At 35.7% G+C, this 22,944-nt stretch overlaps 1 protein-coding gene across 9 annotated transcripts in view; it reads right to left on the bottom strand.

The window, feature by feature from the left end:
- Positions 1 to 22,944, bottom strand: part of STXBP5 (syntaxin binding protein 5) — a 109,534-nt gene that overhangs the window by 41,089 nt on the left and 45,501 nt on the right. For all 9 annotated transcript variants that reach the window (XM_055713096.1, XM_055713097.1, XM_055713100.1 and 6 more), the window contains 7 exons: positions 22,202 to 22,336; positions 21,080 to 21,143; positions 17,621 to 17,704; positions 7,058 to 7,181; positions 5,476 to 5,554; positions 2,143 to 2,297; positions 1,025 to 1,097 (listed from right to left, as the gene is read on the bottom strand). In XM_055713096.1, the coding sequence (XP_055569071.1) occupies positions 1,025 to 1,097; positions 2,143 to 2,297; positions 5,476 to 5,554; positions 7,058 to 7,181; positions 17,621 to 17,704; positions 21,080 to 21,143; positions 22,202 to 22,336 (714 nt within the window). The remainder of the gene's footprint in view (positions 1 to 1,024; positions 1,098 to 2,142; positions 2,298 to 5,475; positions 5,555 to 7,057; positions 7,182 to 17,620; positions 17,705 to 21,079; positions 21,144 to 22,201; positions 22,337 to 22,944) is intronic.

The raw sequence follows: 22,944 nt of genomic DNA, 5'->3' as shown, positions 1-22,944 counted from the left end.
CAGCATGTGGACATGTAACATTGGGAAAATCTAAATGAAATTGCTCATTAGCTGCAGAGGTATTAGGACTAAACTTTACCTTCTTCTAAATTTGATAGTTTTCACTAAGGTATCACCACCGACTTGGAAGATACATATTTACAGGTTTTTGTTTTGCTCTAGAATGACATTCTTCACAAGGATTTTTTTTTTCTTCATTTACCATTGGTGACTTTTAACCAGGAATACTACAAAGATCTTAGCCATCTGGTTCCTCTGTACTAATTCCTTAATAGTTAGTTGTTACTGCCTATACTAATATCAAAATCCTTGATTAAAAACATTGTAGGATCCAGAATTTTTAGCCACCACCTAACGGAATATACAGACTGTTCCATGGACAAAGTAACAAGAGTCAAAACACATTAGGCAAGTATTAGTTAGAAAACCAATAGGATACTACTTTTAAAGCAACCTTGTAGCACAGTAGTAAACCAATGAGTAGATGTTACCTTTCTAATTTGATATACATGATATTTATTGCATCACTTGAGTTACTTTGAGCAATACAGATAGCAATTCATTTGGCAATAAAATCAGAAAATACTTATGTGATGACAACACTCAGTGTCAGCCAAAATTACCTGCCTTATCTGAACAGTTGTTTCCCCTGCTCCCTTTCTGCAAATTCTGACTTCCCCTCATAGGACTAAGGAATCGACTTCAAGATAAATTGTGATAATTAAAAAGCAGTGGTGACCTATGTTTGAATGTTTAATTGTAAAACAAAGAAAATTGTTTGAATGAGTAATTTCTGTCAATCAAATCTGGAAAAAGTTGCATAATATTTACTCACCTACTGCATATTAACTAGAGAAAGTCTGATTGGTAACGATTCCAAGTTCCGCTGAATAAACCTTATATTTAATATTCAGAATGTTATTTTCTAGACAGGGAGGTATTACAGTAGATTTAAAAACTAGAGCAGAACCACAGGCTGATCACTGCAGCCAACCATGAAAAAAAGACTACACAAGATTCTTACCCATTTTGTGCAAGGTCAATCAGTACTAAGTCCTTTTCTAGGAGAACAACTACAGCATATGGTTCCTGAAAGTCTGAGAAGAAGAAAATTTCTTATGGGTAAACATAGTTCTTGCACACACAGTCTCAAGAATGTGATCAGTCCTTGCATTTTATCAGTCAAGACTAGAAAAAACACTTTGATTATAGTTTCTGAAGGTATTTTATACACTCACTGCCCTGAATACTCCAAGTTTGGAAAAGCCATGCTTGCCCTTTAATTCTACGTTCTCAGCTCTCTTCCAATTTGCTAGAACCGTTTGAAAAGCTCAAATAACAGGAAAAGGAACATGCAGAGGAACTTGCGTAAGCAGTATTTTTGAGAATGAGCCAATTACTGAACAATCATCTTCCTACCCCCAAACTGCTTTTCCTTGTATTCAAAGGGGTTTAAATTTTAATTGCTTACAAAATAGATTGAAAGACAGCCAACTTTACACTGAAACAAGAAAATGGGAAGCATTTCCAAAGTTTACCTTGCCCTCTTTCAGGCAGATCTCAAATTCTGAGCTAAGCAGTTTTATGTACTCTGATGGAAGTTGACAACTAAAAACACTGGAGTCACTGACAATACGATTTTATTAATTTGGGACAACCACATAAACTATGATAAAAAAATACCCTTCTGCAGAAGTTAGATTACAGGTTAGTGGTGAACTTCACATGAGTATTGGATAGAATAAAATCACTAGTAGTGAGGAGTATTACACAAATGCTAATCAAGATTTAGCATGGAGTGAAAAAGTCTTATGTGCTCAAATAAATATTTATGAACACATCTGGTGCAGTAACTACAGCTTAAAATTTTAATGCTACTATTTGTCTGCACATGCTTTTGGGATTAAAAAAGCAAAAACCATGCAACCAGTAATTGGCATTTTTCTAGAAGAAAAATAGGTTTTATATTAAACTATTCTACCATGATGCTTTGGATGCTCAGACAATAGGGATAACAGATGTTGCTGCTGCAGTCTGATCCCTAGAGGTAAACCAGAAAGGCAATAGTGAAGAATATTCTGATGGGATAGAACTCCAGAGAGAAGAGGTCAAAGTACTGAGAAAAATCCTTACAGAACCTACCATTAGGATATGGTGTTTCACAGAGGGTTAGAAAATCAACAATAGAATAATCCATTTCTAGCACAGCAGTACTTTTCCCATGCATAACTGTTAAACAGGGTCGTCTTCCTACAGTGTCATATGACAAGCCTCCTGAGAGAATGATGAAAGGCTCCCTGGAATAAAGCAGAGGCATTTCGGATCAAGCTAAGATAATATGTTAAAAGAGATTGGCAGTTTTGTAACCTTGTAATAAAGTTCAGTAAGATATCATTATGCAGAGATATGTTAAGAATAATGCAAACTAGCTTTCCAAGCAATCTGTAGCTTGGCTATGCATTTCAAAATTTAAAAACGAAGAGTCCAAAGGCTAACTTAAGTCAGGCATCTCTTCCAAACCTTTTGTTCTATTTTGTTTATTTAACCAATCTTTGTAACTGTTCGAAGAGATGAGATTTTTTTTTTTATTGTTAAACTTTAGAATTGTTTCCTTCTTACTGAACTGCAGATTCAGATTTGCCAACAGCCCCACTTATCTGTAATACACAATATTCCAGCAGGATCAGGAAAAAATAGTCTCTTTTACTTCCTGTACAGAATTATCTTAAATTTTGAAGGATGAACAGTTTTTCAAACAGTGAAAAAGTAATTTTGCAGTCACAGTAATACGACTTATGGAGAAGCAACCAGTTGCTTGATAAGCAAAGACCTAACGTCTTTTAAGAAGCAAGGACATAAGTACATGCCCATGGTTCCCTCATCACACATTTACTCTAGACATTTTATCCATTTCCCTTGAATTCTGTGCATTGTGGTAGGAAGGAACTACTATGTCATAGGGCTCCTCCTACTGCATAATTAAATAGCTGAGTACAGCAAAGCAAAAATGTTTCTTCTACTCTTGAGAAAAATCAGAAGCTTCCCTACAAAAAAATTAAGTCTTTATTGAAACACATTTCCCAACACTATGCACATAGTATACAGTTTAGTATTTCATTTACTGAAAACCAAGATGAAGTTAAGTTTGTTTTAATAGGTATTTTCTTCTTTCCTGATTATCAAAAGTTACCACTTATTTTAATACTGTTCATGTTTAAAATAAGGCATAACACCTCTTAAAGAGCAGACTGAATGTTTGTAAGTATACAGCTCAAGAAAATCTACACATTACTATTGCCTCAAATTCCAGGTTATACTTCTGGAGGAAAACCAGACACTTGGTGCGAAATTCCTCTGATCTACTTTTATGCTTACTTTAGGCAGGAATCCTATCCCTTTGTGTTTACTGTGGAAGCTGCTAGTATGTCAGTATCCGGAGAAAATTTGCAGGGGAAAAGCACCATCCTGACATGCTGTGAAAGATCTGAAGAGATCTTTTATTTTTTGTCTTTTCTTACAACACCATCTTTCCCATGCCATCTAAATGGTTTTCACTAGTTTTCATTTGAAACAAAAACGTGACAGACTAGATACATCTTCTTGAAAACTATGCATGAAGGATGTAGCTTATGCACATGCTACCATTCATAAGTTTAAGGCTTGGCTGAACCATGCTTCGTGTTTGTAGCATCGAAGGCAAAGCAGGCAGAGATAAGCTTTCGGGTTTTGCAATTATTTCACAATCTGCTTGATGCTTCAGAAAACCCTGTGACTGAAGATTTGATAGGATCAGAGTTCTGCTGGCTGAGGAAGTGATCTCAAAGGAATGGCCATAAATTAGACCACGGGTCCACTGAGTTCAATATCCCACCTCCAACAGTAGCCAAAAGTGCATTTCTAGCGAAGGAATGTTTTCTCCAAGTTTTCATTTAATCTCAATTCTTTATATTGGACTGTCACACAATCTTTTATTGTCAGGTCCATGAAGTAATTTCAAAAGGACAAACTTTAATTTAACCTGATATTTTTCAGGATGTCAATGAAAAGAAAAATACTGGTGTGATGTACTTGCAGTATCTCATTTTTTGTCTATTTTTTAAAATATTTTAAAAAATGTTATTTTATTTAAATAAATATTTTTTAAAAGTTATTTTTTAAAAATGATAATGCTGCCAGGACAATTTGCAGTAATTATCAGACTTGCAGGTTCATCAAGGTCAAATGATAACAAAGGGATAAATTTCAGTTTTTAAGTTTCATATGCCAGTGAAAACTGCATTTTGGTTTCTTTTGGTTTTATTTCTCAAGGTAATCAGATTGTTTCGGGCAGGTTTGCCAGCGTCTATATCCTTACAAAGCAAAGAATAGGTTACATGGATCTGTCACATGGATTCTTCACAGATGAAATGAATATTGAAAGTTTACTTTAGTCTGCCAGAAAGATTAATCCAGGTTTGTGTATGAACTTTTCATATTTTCATGAAATTGAGAAAGGAACATATGTGGACTGCTGCAAGTAAAATACAGCTTTCCAACTGGTCATAGATATTCATACGTCTGGGAATTAGCCACAGTTTTAAATTTCTGTTTACCTCACTTTCAGCAAAGAAAAATGCACAAAGCCACCGATGTTATATGTATGGGTACACCAATACATAGTGGAAAACTCTACTATATCAATTAAGTAACAATCTTCTATAGATTTGAATGCCTAGGAAGCAAGTGAAAACTACATAATGTCCCCAAAGGCAGAAGAAGAAAAGATATATATATATATATAAAAATCAACGTTTGCAAATAGCTGAACAGGTTCCCATGAATATTTCATCTTTATATTGCACTTTTTACTCAAACACTTTAAAGCACTTTAGAACCACAAATAAAATAAATTCCACACAGTTCATGAAATCCTTCAATTGCAATTGCAGTCTCGGTAATAAAACATGCTACTCAAGAAACTAATTCCATCTGAGCCTCTTGTTACAATTATTGGTTTCTTACATTCTCAATGTGCATAATTAGGCACACTTTGATGCTAAGTTACTGCACTCTACCAGAAAAGCTTCTGTTGGTAACATTTTGGGGGGCAAAACATGTATTCAGAGTTCAGAATAATCACATCAGGGTACTGTTTCTCAAAGTTCAGTTCTTCAGGTCTGTGCTCTGGTGTCCTCTATGCTTTATCAGCTTAGTTTCTTTAATATTCTCAAAAGATTGAGTGAAGATTAGCAGCATGCAAAAAGCACGCAGATAATGCATTAGCATTATCTCTATCTAAAGTTAAGGTTTGTGTATAATTGTTCACATACATTTCTGTAGTTTATTCAGCAATACCAGATTTACTAAAACTACTCCAGTTGTTACCATAGCTCAGTGCCATCAGGATGTGTATCCCAACAACTGGGAAACAAAGTACATTTCTAGAGAGCTGCATTTATTTTACTAAGCTAATTTTGCATACAAAACAAGTCTTACCCAGCTCTAGTTGTTTTATATTCCACCTTAAGGATAGGTTTGCAGGGTTCTGGCTTCTTTCCATCCTTCAGCTGCTTTCCTACAGTGAATTATTTTCTTATATTAATCTTACAGTTCCACAACATGATGAAAAATGATGACATTCACTATGCAACTTGCAATATAGCACATTCATGTAAACCTATATTCAGCATCTGATAGTTACAGAGTATACCTTGGAATAATATCATTAAAGACCTCTTAAAAACCTGAATGTACCAACCTAGAATATTTAGGTGCAGGGTGTTTGGGGGTTTTTTTGGTTGTTGGGTGGGGTGGTATTTTTTTGTTGTTTTGTTGTTGTTTTTTAAATTGTTGTAAAGTATTGTTTTCAAAAATATAATACTCCCCTAAACCAGCTGGTTTAAATCTGGGATATTTAAAATTTCTCATGTCTACCATTTTGCAATTAGAATTGGCCAGCTTACAAGTGAAGTGAGGTTTACTCTAAGTGTTATCCTTAAGGGCTAAGACTTGAATTTGAACATGGATGCCTACTCTGCCTCTACTGGGCACTATTAGCAACTAAAGCTTCTACAGATACCATTTCCCATGGAGTCAGTAGAAATTAAGAGTATGGTGTAAATATGCATTTTTTCTACCTGAGCATTGATAAAATCTAATACAGCTATAAAGTGGTGCAGAAAATTGCAGCCCAAGATAAAACCAAAAACTATTAAAAGAGGCCAGAGCATATGAAAATAAAGATAGCCTTCTCTAACTAGTTTTGCTACTACAGTAGCAGTCATTTTTTATTTTTTGACTGCTACAGGATCATATAGAAATCCACACCTTCCTTTTTGCACTTGAGCCCACAGCCAACACAGTAAACATGAACTTGCTGGAGGCTCAGATAGGTAAATCAGGATGCTTAACTATAGCATCTTGTACTACAACTGTAACTCACAGATGGAGCTGTTAGATTCACACTTCAGAATCTGAGGTAAATAAGGTAAGACATGACTTAGACACATGCATACCATGTAAACCTGGCATTTTTATAATTTTTTATTTTTTTTTATGAGCAGCAGCATATTTCACAGAACAACATGTAATGTTAACTCCCTAGATTAACATAAATGTAGGCTTCTCTGAAGTGGGAACATCTTAACAGATGCTAGTCTTACTCTGTTACAAACCTTTCCAAGAATTTATATGGTAATATACACATTTATACATGAAACAGATGCTTGATTATATGTATTTTAAACAACATATGGGATTGTAATGTCAAGTAAGTGACAAAAAGTAAGTCCTATAAAATATGCATTAGTTAATTTTGAGATCAATGCCATTGTGTGAAAGGAAAGCTTAAGTTCAGAGATTTAGACAAAACTGCACTGATTTGGATTCTAAGTTCATGAAGACTTTTTAATGAAATTATTGGAATCTCATTTGACAGAGAAAGTTTTTTTTACTTGCACTGCAAGTACATTTTTAATACTTCGTTTTGCAAAACACACTACTCTTCGAAGTTCTCCGTGTTTAAGTTGTCTGTGTTTTAAGAGCTGTCACACACAGTAGGCATCCATTTTCATCTTACCATGTGGAGTGATTGTCTGGAATGGTTTCGTAGGAGATTTTACATTCCATATGGTCAAAGTACCATCTGAGTGACTACAAATAAACTGTTTTCCTTCATGATGCCAAGCCACAGAGTGTATAGCCTACGCAAGAGAAGAGAAAAGCCAGTACAGCATAAGTTGAGTAGCTTAGTATCATTTTATCCTTAACTCCTTGCTCAATGACATTAGACAGCAAAAGGAAATTAAAGAAAGTACTAATTACATCATGCTGCTCTTAGTATGTCCTAATTCATCCATGGTAGGTTTTCTATTCATAAGTACTTCTTTCAGACATATTTTATCCAAAAATACTGCCTTCATTGTAGTGTAATGTACATTTAAGGGTAAAAAAAAAAATAATCCTCCTTAGAGTGTAGCATTAAAGTATAAAGCAGAGAATACCTGCAAGCACTTATTGAGCTTTGCTAACCAGAATCATTTTGTTATTGGGAAAAATACACTGCCATTACAAAAAAATTCTACTTGATGAGATTAAGTCAAAGTTTTAAATGGCATTTTGGGGTATCTGTGGATATGCACAAGAGGCAAGCACGGGCTGAGAACATAACCAAAACGAGAACTGAAGCAATGGTAAGATTTTTTGGAGATGATAAAATATTAGCTTGAATAGCATTCTAACGTTGCAATGGCAGTTTTGAGGTACAGGAAAGTGTAGGAGTCTACTACTAAACCTTTCCATGAATACAGTAACATATTGTATAATCATGAAATTACAAATGGAATGATAAAGCCATGCCACATGAAATCTTACTGCAGAAAAAAGCAGATTTAATGACATCTAGTTTCTGCCTTAAGGCGAGAGAAAAGTAAAAAAATGAAGCAAAGAGTACAAATAAGGCAAAGAGGTTAACTAGTAAAAGATTAGTACCATTTCTGTTTCCAGCATTTCTGTTAGTACATGTAGACATCACGAAACCGTTCAGCAATGTTCAAGGGAATTTTAGTTATAGCATGAAAATATCAATAAACAATGAAAACCCGAAGTATTTATCTACTACCCAAAAGGTATAGAAAGACACATTACCAAATATTTAAAAATTGTTTTTATTTGCCAACATTGCACCAACAACAAGGATCAGCATGTTTCAAAGTGCAGATTTGGTAAAGCAAAGGCTGCATTTCAAAATGCTGTTTTCACTAATAAAAGAATTTATCTATCCAATGGTTAACAATACAACATAGTAAGTCTTAAATACTCTCCCATGTGGAGTCTAACGTTGACAACAGTTGGCAACCCATAATGTAAATGGAACAGTTTTTGATACATGTTTATGTAGAAATAGGTCTTCATAACCACTAAGAAAGTAAACTTTATAAAAGGAAAAATAAATCAGAGAAATGAACACTTTTTCCTTTTCCTGAAAAGAAGGTCAAAAGGAAGGAAATTCAGTAACCCATTACTGTTCAAACAGCATTAATTCTTAAGAACATAAAAAGATCTGATAAACTGAGCACAAAGGAAAATGATTACTGCTATCACTTAATTTCTACAAGGAACCTGATGGGATGGAAAGAATACTGAAAGAGAATGAAGCCTTTGGCTTTAAGGCTATTTATGGCCTAGTTTTATAGAGTATCTGGTTACATTTAGCAATACATCTAAATATTTAAAGCATAAAAAAAGCAGCATGTTTTATGTATTTTCAAGATACTCCAACTAACAATTCTGTGGGCTGAATATGGTAAATGGCACTAGCTGGTTGATACCAACAGCTTCAACGACCAATCCAAAACTCGTAACTGAGAAATCATCCCAATACTCAAGAGCAAAAGTTCTGACATCTTTTCCATGGTTAATATTAGTGCTAGAATGTGAAGGAAAACATAACATCCAAGACAGAAAAATTGGGCAGAATCCACTGCGGCTGCAAATCTATACGTAGAGCTTCTTAAACACTAAAAAGCCCCTAGGAGCAAAATCTCCTCCCCCCCTCCCCTCCCCCCAGTATTTTACACAAAACTTGCTGACTCAGAATAAAACTCCAAAAGTTTTCATCATAATTCTCATCTTGATGTAAAAACTTCACCTTGTACCCTTTTGGTACTGTAATGCAGCAGCATGCTTAAATCAGCTGGTGCTGATTCAACTGAGTCTCAAACTTTTTTGTGGGAAGTACCACTGGTCATACGGATTCCAAACAGACAGTAATCCTTTATGACAGGATCATGCGCTAGTACCACAGAGGGCTGTTGCTATATTTAAGGCACTAGGCATTTGTATCTTTAAGAGGAGGTGTCTGCACTGGTAACCCAAATCCTGACCCCACTAATATTCTGAATACTTCCATTTACAAACATGCACCAAATACAGGGAATCTTTACAGGAACTTACATAGAGAATGCTCTGTAAGAAAAACTGTATTAAATAAATATTTATATTTACTTAATTATAACTAAAGTTTTCTCATTAAAAGTATTCATGTTACCCCCTTCACTTTGACACTAAGTTAAAGTAGCTGTTCTCGACTATACAGAAGATAGTTACGTGTTTTCTAGGAAAAAAATAAATCATAATTGAATCTTACTTTTTTGAATAACAAGCCCAGCACAATTAACTGTGATGTCCTACATATGCCAAAACTTAACCAGAAATGTAGAAACTAACCATCCTAGAATATTATGTGGAGACAGGCTGTGAAGAACGGAAGCCTCACTTTCACTGGCTGTTCCAGAAGGATTATCCCATGTAGAAAAGTGACTGCTATACTGCCTGCAAAGAAAGTGACCATACCTGATTTTTAAAAGGAAATGTTCTTGCAGTGCCTGCAACAGTTATCTGAGGAAGACTGTAGGACTGTGAAGTACAATAACAAGTAAGAAACTGAAAAAGTCTGAGGGACAAAATTAAAAACATTTATATGCAAGTCTCCTACAGAAATCTCAAGTAGATCACTCATGTTTGAAGAGATTAATGCAGGTTTAACAACATTTTATGAAATTCAGTTTTGCTGCTGCAATAGCTTGTCAGTATCCCCAGAAACCACTACTATTTCTTGGTTCTTTAAAGAGGTACAAAAAATAATAACTCTAAATACAAATACAACCTTTCAATTCAAGAGATAAGTTCATCAATAAAGACCCGATTTTTGATCATAGTATTCAACCAAGGAGGTTTAACTGTTTCAATTCATGAAACATATACAAAAAAATCCCTTTCTTTTCAATTCCTGCAGACTTATTTTAATTCAGAGCAGTTTGAGACCATTCTTCATATCCTATCTTCCTGCAAGACAAGATACATGCAGAAATTTGACACTTTGATGTGAATACAAAAGCTATAATTTAAGCAGTTTTCCCTGTTTCTAAGAGACTTTTTAACCCCCTTTCTTCTAATATCAGGTCTAGACTGCTGCAAATACAGTTGCTACAACTCAAAAGAAAAAAAATATCTAAGTAAACCGGCTTTTTAAAAAAATAAACTATTATACACCTCCTTGCTTTAAGTATAACACAATCTTTGGCAAAATGTTTTTGCATACTTTCCCACAGGAATGCACCAGAAGCATGGAGAATTCCCTTCTTTGCTCTTTGGATTTGACCATGATCCCTTACTCTTGTATGCTGTTAACTGAGCTTGGAATAAACTGTGCATGACAGTTAATACAAGATTAGTTACTCTGCAAACCAGACTGTTCACTGTAGCCTATTCTGACTTCACTGTCTTATTTCCATCGACAGGGACAGTATTTTCTGGTAAACTTGAACAGATGATGACACATACTGATTTTCTGCAAGTTTACCAAAATATTCAAAGCAAACACACTAACTCGGGAGTACCTATGCTAACTCTTCTGTCAACAGCCTAAAAAAGAAAGTGGAAAAAAAAATGCTCCAAAAGAAAAAAAGAAAAAAGAATGTAGCTACTGAGGCTTAAATGGCAATATGTCATAAAGATTGCTTTCATGCAATGAAATGTGCAAGTGCCTAATGACTGCACTGACATGCTTTGGTTTCTGGCAAGTCACATATCAGGGTTGCTTTTTTCCCCACTCCTCTTAATCCCACAGGCTACTTTGACATGCTTTTAATGCTGTAAAATAATCTTACACTCAGTCATGTACAAGAACATTGAGTCTAAAAATAGTAATCTATAATACATTTGCTGAGTTAATGCTATCAAAGCTTACTTTAAATGAGAACAAAAAAATGCTATTTGAAGGATGTACTTTATTGAAAAACTAGTTTTAATTTTCAGAAGTTGCACTTCAAGTATTTTAGAAACAAGTTAATAGGAGAGAAATTTATTTCTTTAATGACTGAAAATACAGTACGGGAAATGTTCCCACTATAAGCTGTATTCTACATAAACATGTAATTTCTTTTTAAATTCCCAGTGTTTGAACATAAAAGAATGACACAAAAAGAATTGATAATCTTATTTTTCCACTAAGCTTGCCCAAGACAAAAAGGATGTTTTATAAGGAAAGGGTTTCCAAGCAGCTTTCTAAAGAAAAGTTCAGTCACTACAGTTCCATTGTCACAGGTAATTTCCTTCCAAATTCTCTGAAAAAGAATGTTATGTTTGTGCATGCTTCTAACTAATTCTAAACACACAACATATTACTTTTGTTATAAAAAGTGTACAGTACTGTCATTTCAGGACCTCTCATTTGTAACACGGGAAAATGAAGAATAAAGCCTAAGTAAGTTTCCTGTTACAAACTAGAATGTTGTGGAAGAAAGAATACTCCATAATCAGAACTAATACTAATCACAACCTAGAGCTGCATCCTCCAGCCATGGTTAAGCAGAAATACGACTACAAGGGTTTTAGGGGTGGTGGTGTTAACCACCCTACGAGCATGCCTGTCCTTGGGGTGAGTGCTCCTAGTGTTCTTGTGCTGCAACTGCCAGAGCAGGGTGCTGGGCAAGCACACATGTTCAGATAGGAAGAAAGAGTGGACTGTGTTCCACTAACCTAGCTTTCAGAAAACAAATGAGACCGCCCCACTACGTCATGGGAATTTGCTTCAAGAAAGCCTCCTAAAGGTCAGGTAATTTGGAATGAAACCAAGCAGGAAGCTACAAAAAAACATAATAGGATTCAGCTTCTTCCCTGAGGAAGTTGCACAGATGTCTTTCCGTAAACCTCTAATCATGCAGGAAGCTTGACCTTCGTTGTTCCTCAGCTGAGGAAGATCATAAAGGATGACATTTGGATCCCTTCACACATCTAAGGTTTGATTCAAAAGTAGTTGCATCAATTGATGGTGGTAGGCTGCACAGTCCCTCAAGTTACATGTTTTAAGACCAACATCAACCACTAAGCAATGACAGGGGAGACTAATCTAATGGCAAAGTTTCTAGAAAACAGTCTTTATGGTATCAGTGTGCCTGGCCATCCTGTTCATGATACCTGATGAAGCCTAGTCACCCATGAACAACCGCCATCACTCAAAACAGAGAAGTGTATTTCACAGTACTGCTATGAGACTATGACTGCACAGGTGGAGAGGATCCAGGTCCAGGGTCCTGACAGCTCTATCTTGTGTCTCGATGTCATACAGAACTGCAGCTGTACTGTAGTGCCAGGCTCTGCTGATGTCAGTCCTGCAACTCCCAGCAGCAACAAAGCTCACGCCCCAGGTAGAGCACTGTTATTTCTACTAGGCACAGAATCAGTCATCGCCTTCGCAACTCAGTAGTGATGGACTTTATGAAACTGATGGGACTACACATTTAACCAGTACCAGAAGAATTACTTGTTTTCAGTAGGGTTAGAGCCATAGAATGTTTCCCTGGTTTATTATTCCCCCAGAATAAGCAGGCCTGATTCACCAAACAAGATCCTTCTGCAACTCCCCCCTGCCTCCCCCCCCGCCCCAACTTCAGTGGTCTGAGAGGGTACAGTCAGGGGGGAAGAAGGCAGACCAGATGGCATCTCCTGTGTCTGATGAGCAGCTCTGCACCAGATCTCAAACGTGACAAGACTGGACTATGTTGCTTTCTTCTTACTGGTTGTGAACTCCATGCTTAGAAGAGCTCTCATCAAGAAGTGGAGAACCAAGGACATAAGCCCCAAGGTTTAAAATCCTGCTCCTGCTACAGGGCAGGATGTCACAAGCGTTACCCTCTGTGAGAGAAGGGGTGAAATGCCTCCATGGATGGAAGACAGCCCTTACAGTCAACATACAAAAGCCACCTGTGGTAAAGCCACCAAACCAGGAAATTAACAAGAAACAAAAGCTAGAAAGACTCTGTGCATAGAAAATAAAGTTTACAAAGTTTGCTAGCAGGTAACAAAGCGGCAGAGAGCTTTTTCTGCTCTGTGTCACACATACCAGAAGCAGAGGAGATCTCATGAGATAAGGCATTATCCCATTCCTGCTGGACGCTGTGTATGCACTCTCTTGAGCAACGAAACCACTATGTTGCCAGAAAGTCTGAAGATTTTCCTCAAACTTTCAGTTTTTACATGCAATGGGTCTTTCCAAATGACAATTTTCTTGGGTGAGCGGAAACAGGGGACAATTATACTGTGACTTCCTGTATAGTCACAGTATTGATCCTGTGCAGCCACAATTGATTATGGAAAGGTATTGCTGAGGTGCTCAGGGTAAGACTGCCTTTTGGGGCAGCACAACAATCTTAGATTAGACTAAGCTAAATCAATAAAGTTCTTGGAAAGGCAATACAATACCTGAATTACGGTACGCTACCTAATTATTTGTAGTTGGGGACAGAAGGGAGAAGGAACTAAAGAAATTAATATGGCCACAAACTTTTTAGGCTCCTTCATTATACAGGGAGCACATGTCTTGCTGCTCCAATCAACAGGAAAAGATATTACAGAAAATCATTCAAGATCAAGCTTAACTCTAGAAGTTATGAATTGTGTTACATCCTGGCTACATCTTTGTAAAAATACTTTGGTTACTTCTATTTCATATCTTAAAAACCAGATTGTGTCACATCTTTCTTAACCAAAGTTTTTCAAATCTGAAATCAGTATTACACGTTCAGAGAAAAAAACCTAACATCAGCCTCAAATATGGAAGAAAAAAACCCAAGGTGCAGTTAAATTTAGAATGGACACGCATGAAATCACTTCTCCCTAGAACTGTCTACTAGTTACTCTCTTACTCACAGCCTCAATTAGCTCTACCTTCCCTGTGTCCTGCTCAATTCAGTCAGTACCCCTGGTTTCTGATTTTCTATTTTACTTTAATATCTACAAAACTGTACTAGCCTGTCACTGAAAAGAATTATTTGCCTACTATATATTATATATGTATTTCATTTTTGGCTAAGTATTTGAATTTCTAAGTTATTCAACTAGAATGAACAGGTTACCCTATTAACAGGATTCCAATAATGTCGATCAGGATTTTTCACGGTATCAATTACAGTATTACTTGTTTAAGACTCAAAAAGGTTACCCACCTTTACACAGTAACCTCTTTCCGCTTTAAGCAAGTGAGAATGCTTTTCTCTTTTCTGTTAAGGAAGTTGCTTATAAAAAACTAGCAGTTTTTTTCTTATTTGGCAACATCATTTTATTCTTTCAAAATGCAATAAAACCCCCTGCTTCTTCTGCATTTAACATTTACATTCACTTACTCGAAACTGTGCTAGCTGAAAAACAACAAGAACAGTATATTTATATAGGCCACTAGTCAGCACTGATCATAATATGATTAGAAAGACAACATTATGGAGCTGAATAATTGTTTCACTGACAAACTGAGGGAGATTCTCCATTTTTGCAGCTAAATAGAAAATGAAGAGGCACTGGAGAATAAAATGAAATAACGATACAGGAGAAGCCCCACCTCACTCGCACACACACACAAGAAGGACAGATATCTATATATAGCATACATATAATCACCCACTTTCTGCAGCTTTCTATTCATTATCTTTTCTGTACCCGATAGGATCTTCTCTCAAGGCCATTGGTCCAGAAACAATTACAGCATGCTCTGCAATGGCATCTTTCAACAAACACACATTTTTCAATTCTGTTACACAAAATTAATCTTTTTATTTCTATGCCATTCAGTCCAGAATCCAGAAGAACTTGAAACTGCCTAACTATATCAAATCCAAATTCAAAAAAGGGAGATTATTCTATTCTGCCTTCCCTCTTAGAATATTAGATATAAATAACTTGCCCATTGAAGAAGAAATTCCTTGTCATACACTGTTAAATGGATGAGAACCAAGAAATTATTACTGCATACAGTAATTCTTTTTCCTTTCCAGAAAGGTATTTTTCTTAAAGGCCAATCTGAACTCACAGAAAAAGCATACTTGGAAGACTTGAATGGCCAGTATTTTTAAGTAACTTTATGTATGTTGATTCACAATAATGAGAAAGTGAAACTCATCAAATTCACTCTATAGATCTTCATTTTTTAACTCTTCCCTTCCTATCTGTTCCCAACTTATGATAATGCACATTTCTTTATCAAAGTATCTGACCTGAGGTATTTCATTACCTCTTCTACAACCTAAACCCAAATTGAACAATTAGATGCATTCACTTACAAATCCTAAAGTAAATCAAAGATGAAACAGCTGAACTACTCACTGCTGTTTGCAACCTCTCAAGTCAGGGTTGGTTCAGGAAGATGACAAGTATGGCATCAATTTTTACACAAAACCCCAAGGAAAACAGGATAAGCAGCATGTCTACCCTGGGTAAGTTTCGAGAAACCAGCAAAACTTTAATAAAGAACAGAGTTAACAGACATATAGAAGAACATAATATAGCAGGTAAGAGAAGTCAATATGCATTTTGTAAAAGGAAATCATATCAAACAAACCTCCACAAGCGTCGTCAAGTGTTAACAAGCAATGCAGCCAATGGAAACAGCAATTAAGTTGTCTGCATAACTTTCAAAGTCTTTCAACAATACCTCTCAAAGGAAACTAAACCCAAACAAACCAGAGATCCTTGAGCAGATGAATAATTGGTTAAGGTATCAAGAAGTAAAGCAACCTAGAATAAAGACAGGCTGGCAGCAACTGATTAGTTCATGGATGAAGTCAATAGGTAGAGACCCTCAAGGATCTGTGCCACTCATTTTATTCATCAATAACTAAAATAAGAACAAGCATATTAAGGTGATAGGTCTGCTGACACTGCTAAGGCATATTCAAGGTAGAAATCAGGATTCCATTGAAGAACTGCAGAGAGACTTACATTTTTTTTGTCCAACTACATAAATGTGAAGCAATGCATAAACCCAGTGGACTTTGAGCTGACAATTAACACTGAAGAATGAGGTTAGTTTTATAGTAGGTTGTTCAAGGAAGTATCTGCTTAATGCTTGCAGTATCAAAAGGCTAATGCAATATCAAGATCAAGAGAGAAAGAAGAAAACGCCAAACAATTACTTCACATCATAAATCCAGCATGCCCACATCTTGACTATGCTATACTATGTTTCTCTGTTATAAAACAAAGATAAAAATAGAATGGTTAAAAAAAAGAAAGTTAGAGGAAAGACGTACAGGAAGAACTCCATTAAGACTAGAAAAAGATGGTAGAGATATGACTAAGTTTATGAAACAAAATGACAGAGGGAATTAATTCGGTACATGCAGTGAAACCAGAAAGTAGAAGATTTCTTTTCATGTAACATACTTTGAGGCTTATACAGACATTTCTGAATACACAAAGATACGTCATTCAGCTCTGATGATCTGAGGCTTAGACTACTTCAGAGACTCCCCCTTCAAAGAAACCTTTCATTGGTAGAACTAACACACAGAGGCATGAGTACTGAGCCAGAACCACCACAAAAAAACCCCCAACAAATCCTGTCTTGTGAGTTCAGTGCAGAGCTAAGAAAACCACACACACTGTGATACAAGAAACAAGCCTAGCTAGTACTGAACAATGATAGTCTTCACAATCAATGAAGTGTAGTTAAGACTGATTTTATGTTTTTTTAAATAAAATACATCATCTTGCGTACTATGTTGATTGATTTTTCTTAATCTAAGTCTTTCAAAAAGCCTACATTCTTTTAAGAATCAAGTTTTATAGAAATAAATGCCACTCAGTTGCCTTTTTTTTAAGCCTCCCCCAGTTTTATTTCAAACTTTGATCTCACCCTACAAAGAAAAGGTGTATTTATAGAAATGTTCTAGTGAAACTATTTAGTGGCTTCTTCCCACCTCCCCCTCCACTTTTCAGAATATGTGAAAGATTAAAAAAAAAAAATAATTGCTAAACCACCCTGCTTTAACTTAAGACTCAAGCTCTTAACACAGGTGAAAGTCACACTCCTCAAACCAGAAAAAAAAATATCGGAAAGCCATCCCCCCCCAGTTAGTAAAGAAATCCAGTCCATGCCACCATTCACTGCTTCACAATCTTCAACTCAGTGAACACTTATTTGGTCTGAAGTTTCTATTATTCAAACACTATGGCTCTTTTAGGGAGTACCTACAGTTTCAAAGAGATGTATTTATTGATCCATTAGTGACAGAAGCAGACGAAACTAAAAGAATAATAATTATTAGAATAGCAAATCCTCATAGGAAGTAATATAGATGAAAAATATTACCTCATCATGTGTGTATCTGTAATCTGCCTTCTTTGACTTCAGATCCCATAATACCACTGTTCCAGACTCAAAGCCAATCAGAAGCTGCAATAATAAGCAGATATATTAAGTCTTTATAAGGATAAGCCAAATAATACCTTTTGTAATACCTGTAATATTACAGCATGTAATAACTGAAAGTAGTTAGGAAGACAAAAAAATTAGAGAAGCAGTGAAGACCCTCAGTGTCAGAGAGGTTTACTTTGTACTCATCGTTTTCTTAAACTTCCAGCAAATACAACTCACATACAAGCAAAATTAGAAAAAAAAATAATGTATTCTTCTGAAGAGTCTTTGGAAATCCCTTTGAGTTCCAGAAAGATTAATATTAAGCTTTCCTAAGTGTATTCCTTCCTTAGTGAAAATGGGGGGGTTGGAAAAGAGAACTTTATTGTGGATTTTCTTCACTGAAATTTGTTCTGCTTAGATTTGCTGGAAGAACACACTATCCTTCCTGAAGTTGTCTATAAAGAAACTATGCAATATATAAGCTTTCCCCAGTTGTTAGTCACAATTGAGATAACTGACTAAAGGAACACCAAGAACATTTAGTTGTTAAGAGAAAGAAAGCTAGAAGGAAATTAAACAAGATAGTTTTCTAAATCTTTTTGCTAGAAGTAAGATTAAACCCTTTCTGCATGTTTTTTTTTCCAAATTGCTCAATGATTTGCCCAACATCGTTGAGTAAGTATTTTACTCTCCTATCTTAAGTGACAAGGAAAACAAAACAAGGCCAACATAAGGTAGTAGTAACAAAACTGGCACTTGTTAGGTAGAAGGCGGCAATGCAGCTTCATCTTTCATAGCTGCTGGATCTACTGTGACATCTTTCCTTCGAGCAATGCTGCTACAGCAGATGCAGCTCCTAGCATTTCGTAGCACGCCTTCACTCTCATTTCTTTTTCCCAGCATGGACATACAAAACCGCCAAGTGGTTGGCTGCTGGGATTTACCAGCTGTTGAAGCAGCCTATTTCCTGTGAGCAAACAGAAGTGCCCTGAGGAATGCCTTTGTATCACATATAAGAAAACACTGCCTTCACATACATGCCATTGTAGTCAAGGATAGAGATCTAAATCAAGGCACCTAGAGGTTTTGTCTGGACAGTCTTTTCAGCATGTTAAGATTTACAGTGTAGTGTTATTTCCAGTATGAAAAATAAAACAGGATCTCTTTCCACCTTACAGATAAAATGTTTGATCTATTACAGTGCTATATAGCACTAGAATACGCTAAAAATGTTAAGACACATTTGATCTAGTAAAAGTATTAGATTTTTTCCCTCACTACAGTGTCATATATACTATTTTACGTGATCTTGCTTATTCTTTTGTAATTTTTGTTTTAACTTTAAACATTAGAAAAATCACAGTGATTAGAAGGCTAATAGCATGAACAGATTTTAAAAGTGAGTACACAGGAGGTTCTTGCAACTGTACAGGTTTTTCAGCAATATTTTTCTTATGGGATAGAAGATGAGTGCAAGGTCAGATTCTAAAACATCAGATTGATAGCCTGGTTGATAAAACAAGTAATTCCTAAACTTTATTTAGCAATAATTAGATGTGGGGTGGGAGTGGAATACACCAGAATAAGTAGTTTGTCTTTTCTTAAGTTACCATAGCTTCATTGTGTTCATATCCTAGAGTCCATGACTCTGGAATGTGATTCAAACCTAATCCTGCAGAGAAATCCATTCATTATGCACTTACTGCAGTAAGCTTCACCCCAATGAAAAAAACTCTACTCATTAAATTCTTCTTGTTGGACTGAAACCTCAGGTGTCTAGGATACAAGCTTTTAACCAGCATGCTATTAAAACATTCAAACTACTGCTGAGACAAGAGTATCATTCCCTCTCTCTTCAGTTTTATCCACCACTAACATGTCAAATGAAAGGCAACTAAATAAAATATTTTTTTTCCTGCATATATGGTACAGCAGTAAGGAAAATTATTTTCCTCCTTCTTGAAGATTCTTCACAAATGGGACTTCAAAACTCTAGGATATTTTTGAGACATTACACTGACAAAAATAATTCAGAATTTAAGTCATCAATCTTTTCAATCACTTATACCTGATTAATCTAAAGTGGAGTCATTAATGAAAATGTGTTTAAAGTGGCATCAAGGTGTCTCCGGCTAAATTGTAATGATACTTTTATCAGGGGTCCACAAACTTTTGTTAAAGACACAGGTAACACTACTGTTTTCAAATCCTTTCATATTTTGCTTTACTCCTATTGTAAAAATTAAAGAAAACCCTTCCTGTTTACTCTTCAGTGTGGACCAGGGGATCTGAACAACAGTAGATCGCTAAAATTTGCTAAACAGCTATATGGAACACACAAAGAGGCTGAAGATCCTTCATAGAGTGGGTGAGTTACGTGATCCCATCGCAAGACTTGTAGAAGAGGTCTGTTACCTGAAGCAGTGTCTTACAATCATGACTTTAGTGGGGAATGTATGATTTTCTACTACAGTAATTACTGTCACCTAAAATGTTAGTATGTTGCCTTTAACTCCTTGCTTTCTCTTTTAATTTTTGAAGTCTTCACTGTGAACTAAAGTTATGGGTTCTATGTTGGTTTTGCATAAGCCTCATAACCAAATGTCCCAAAGCAAAGGGTAATACCTGTAGATTTCCTTTAGTAATACAGGAGGAACTCAAGACCATTGACTTTATAACCCAAGTTCTTCTTTGTGGCTGCTATATCTCAGGACATAAAAAGTTACACATTGATGAAGCCCTCGCAAGACAGTAAAACTTTTTGTCAAGATAAAAAGATTATTACGTTAATACTAACTCAAAAGAAGAAAGAGACAAGTCTAATACATAGCTCTGTCCTACATGTTTTAGTTTATTTTTCTGAAGTATCTAGTTGTACTACAGGCCAGTTAAGTTTTAAGCAATTTATAATCAATAGATGCTGTTTGCTAAATGGGAGTATGTCAAACCTCAAACTCCATAAACTGCTAGACCAAGTACATCGTATCCCATATAAATAAGCATTTTGAAATTAGGAAACAGCAACACTCAAGAGCATTAAAGTTTCTTTAATTTCCATCCCACTATTTCTGCACTCAGGTTATGACATTTTTGGTAACATCTTCATTTTTTTACTACCATAAAGTTCTTTGCTTTTTTTTCCAAGATTTTTTACAATTAAACACTTTCAACTGTGTTTTCAACTGTTTCCGATTACAAGATACATTCAATTATGCTGGTACTGTGTCCTACAGTCATGTCTGCACCCTGCTTCATGTTATTTTCAGAGCCTACAACTTTGATTTAGCCTTCTTTTGTTTTCAACACTGTACTCATCTCTGCTTAATCCTTCCTTAAAAAGCAGTGGTAGTAATACTTCAAAAAAAGAAGTCCTGCTTGAAAGTTTTTGAATAGTCTTTAAACATATCGTACCTTTCCTTCATCCATTGGATTGTCACTAATGTGGACAATAGGTCCTGGGTGAGATTTGGACGACCTAAACAAGAAATATTTCCATTTAATTAAAAAAAACTCTCCTGCCCCAAACTGCATCACAAAATGATTGCAAGTAATACAGATTCTGCAGCTATACACTCCAATGTAAGCAATCTATTGACATTTCAGCATGGAATCACTTTTATCTTCAATCCCATAAATTTCTGTTTATTTCTAGGCACCTAGTTCCTGTCTTTTTATAGGAAGGACAGACTTTTTTACTGCCTATTCACAACACAGAAAAAATTGCCATTACTTTTACAATCACTGTCTTACTGGTTTTTGTTACAGAATTGACATAGTTGGATAAAGCATTTATTTTTATGCTGGAAAACAGGTCTTGCCTTTTTGCATAAACTGCCCAAGCTGGGCATTGTTAAAACACCACAGAGTTAAGACTTTATGTTGACTTCCTGCTACTGAAGCAGATGTACTAATGATAATTGTGTTTGTTGAAACAGCCTTTGGCAAGTGATGGACTTCACGGACCTTTTCAAGATAGAGAAATTATTCTGGAAACAAAATAACAGCACAGGAACAGCAGCACACAAGTATATGTTTTCAGCAACAAAACACTGTATTTGCATGCACAAATTTATTATTTATAAAGGAGAAGCAATGACAATAGCTGTAAAATAGACTTTGCTCTTGAAATAAGCTTATTTAAATCCACACTTTCAGCCAGTGATTTTATACTCAGCATGCGTATCTTTGTACTTTGGGCTTTAACCCCAAAACTGCAGAAGTGACATGCCTGCCCAAATACCAACCACATATTTTTCTAGTTCTTTATCACCACAGATAATTATTTTTATGTCTATTGCAGGCACTATGATAAAATAGTGTTACAGGCAGAAACATAATACATTAACATTTCACATTTATGAAAATAAAAAATTTTTACATGACTATTTCTGTACATTGATAGTGTGTGTTTCGTGTAGGGAGACTAATATGGAGGCCACTCTAGGTAACAATGACTTTTCTACAACTGATGTTAATAACATCTGGGATACTTCTGCTCCCTCCCCGCAACAGACAATACTTGATTAAACTCACAGTTCAATGGCTTTATTCCACATGATGACATAGCCCGAGAGAGTAAATGATTCCACATTGACAATGTGAATGTTTCCTCTTTCAGTGCCCACATATAGCCATTTACTTTGGAAAGGCAGATGACAAAATGTAATCCTGAAAGAGAAAGCCACCAGAAAAGGTATTAAAGTCTTTTAGATATCCTATGCTTCACGGTCTACGTTGCCAAAAGGTGGAAGAAAGGTAATAGGCAAACAAGAAGAAATAAGACCAGTTACAGGTAGAAAAAGATAACAAAGCCAACAAAACCCAAAAGCTAGTAACAGTACCAGCAGAGAACTCTTCCTTGACCTTAACTCCAGCGCAAATATTAATAACTGAAAACTTTGTTATTGCTGTCCTCTTGGGTCCTGCTTATTGCTTACTATTTCTTCAAAACTGATAAAGAAATAGTGTCCATAGGAACTGCAGCTTCGGAAGTATCTGATTTCCCTATACAACAGAAATCATAACTTGAAATTGGTCTACAAACCTTGTGGAAACTGTAAACCCTAAACCATTTTAACCTGTCAAGGTCCAAAATTGAAAGTAACTGCCAAACTACTTGGACTATCAAACTTGGGCTTTCAGAAGTGTTTCAGTGATAAGGTAAAATAATTACTCAATGGAAATTTGTTCTGTCAGCTCTAATCCTTAGCTTTACAGATTTTTTTTGTTCTTGTTTTCTCCCAGTTGGACTCCCTTCTTGCTAAATCCATGCATCA

The sequence above is a fragment of the Falco cherrug genome, chromosome 6 (genome assembly GCF_023634085.1).
Source record: "Falco cherrug isolate bFalChe1 chromosome 6, bFalChe1.pri, whole genome shotgun sequence".
NCBI classification, from domain to species: Eukaryota; Metazoa; Chordata; class Aves; order Falconiformes; family Falconidae; genus Falco; species Falco cherrug.
Note: the sequence above shows the minus strand (reverse complement) of the source record. Positions and strands in the feature narration are given on the sequence as shown.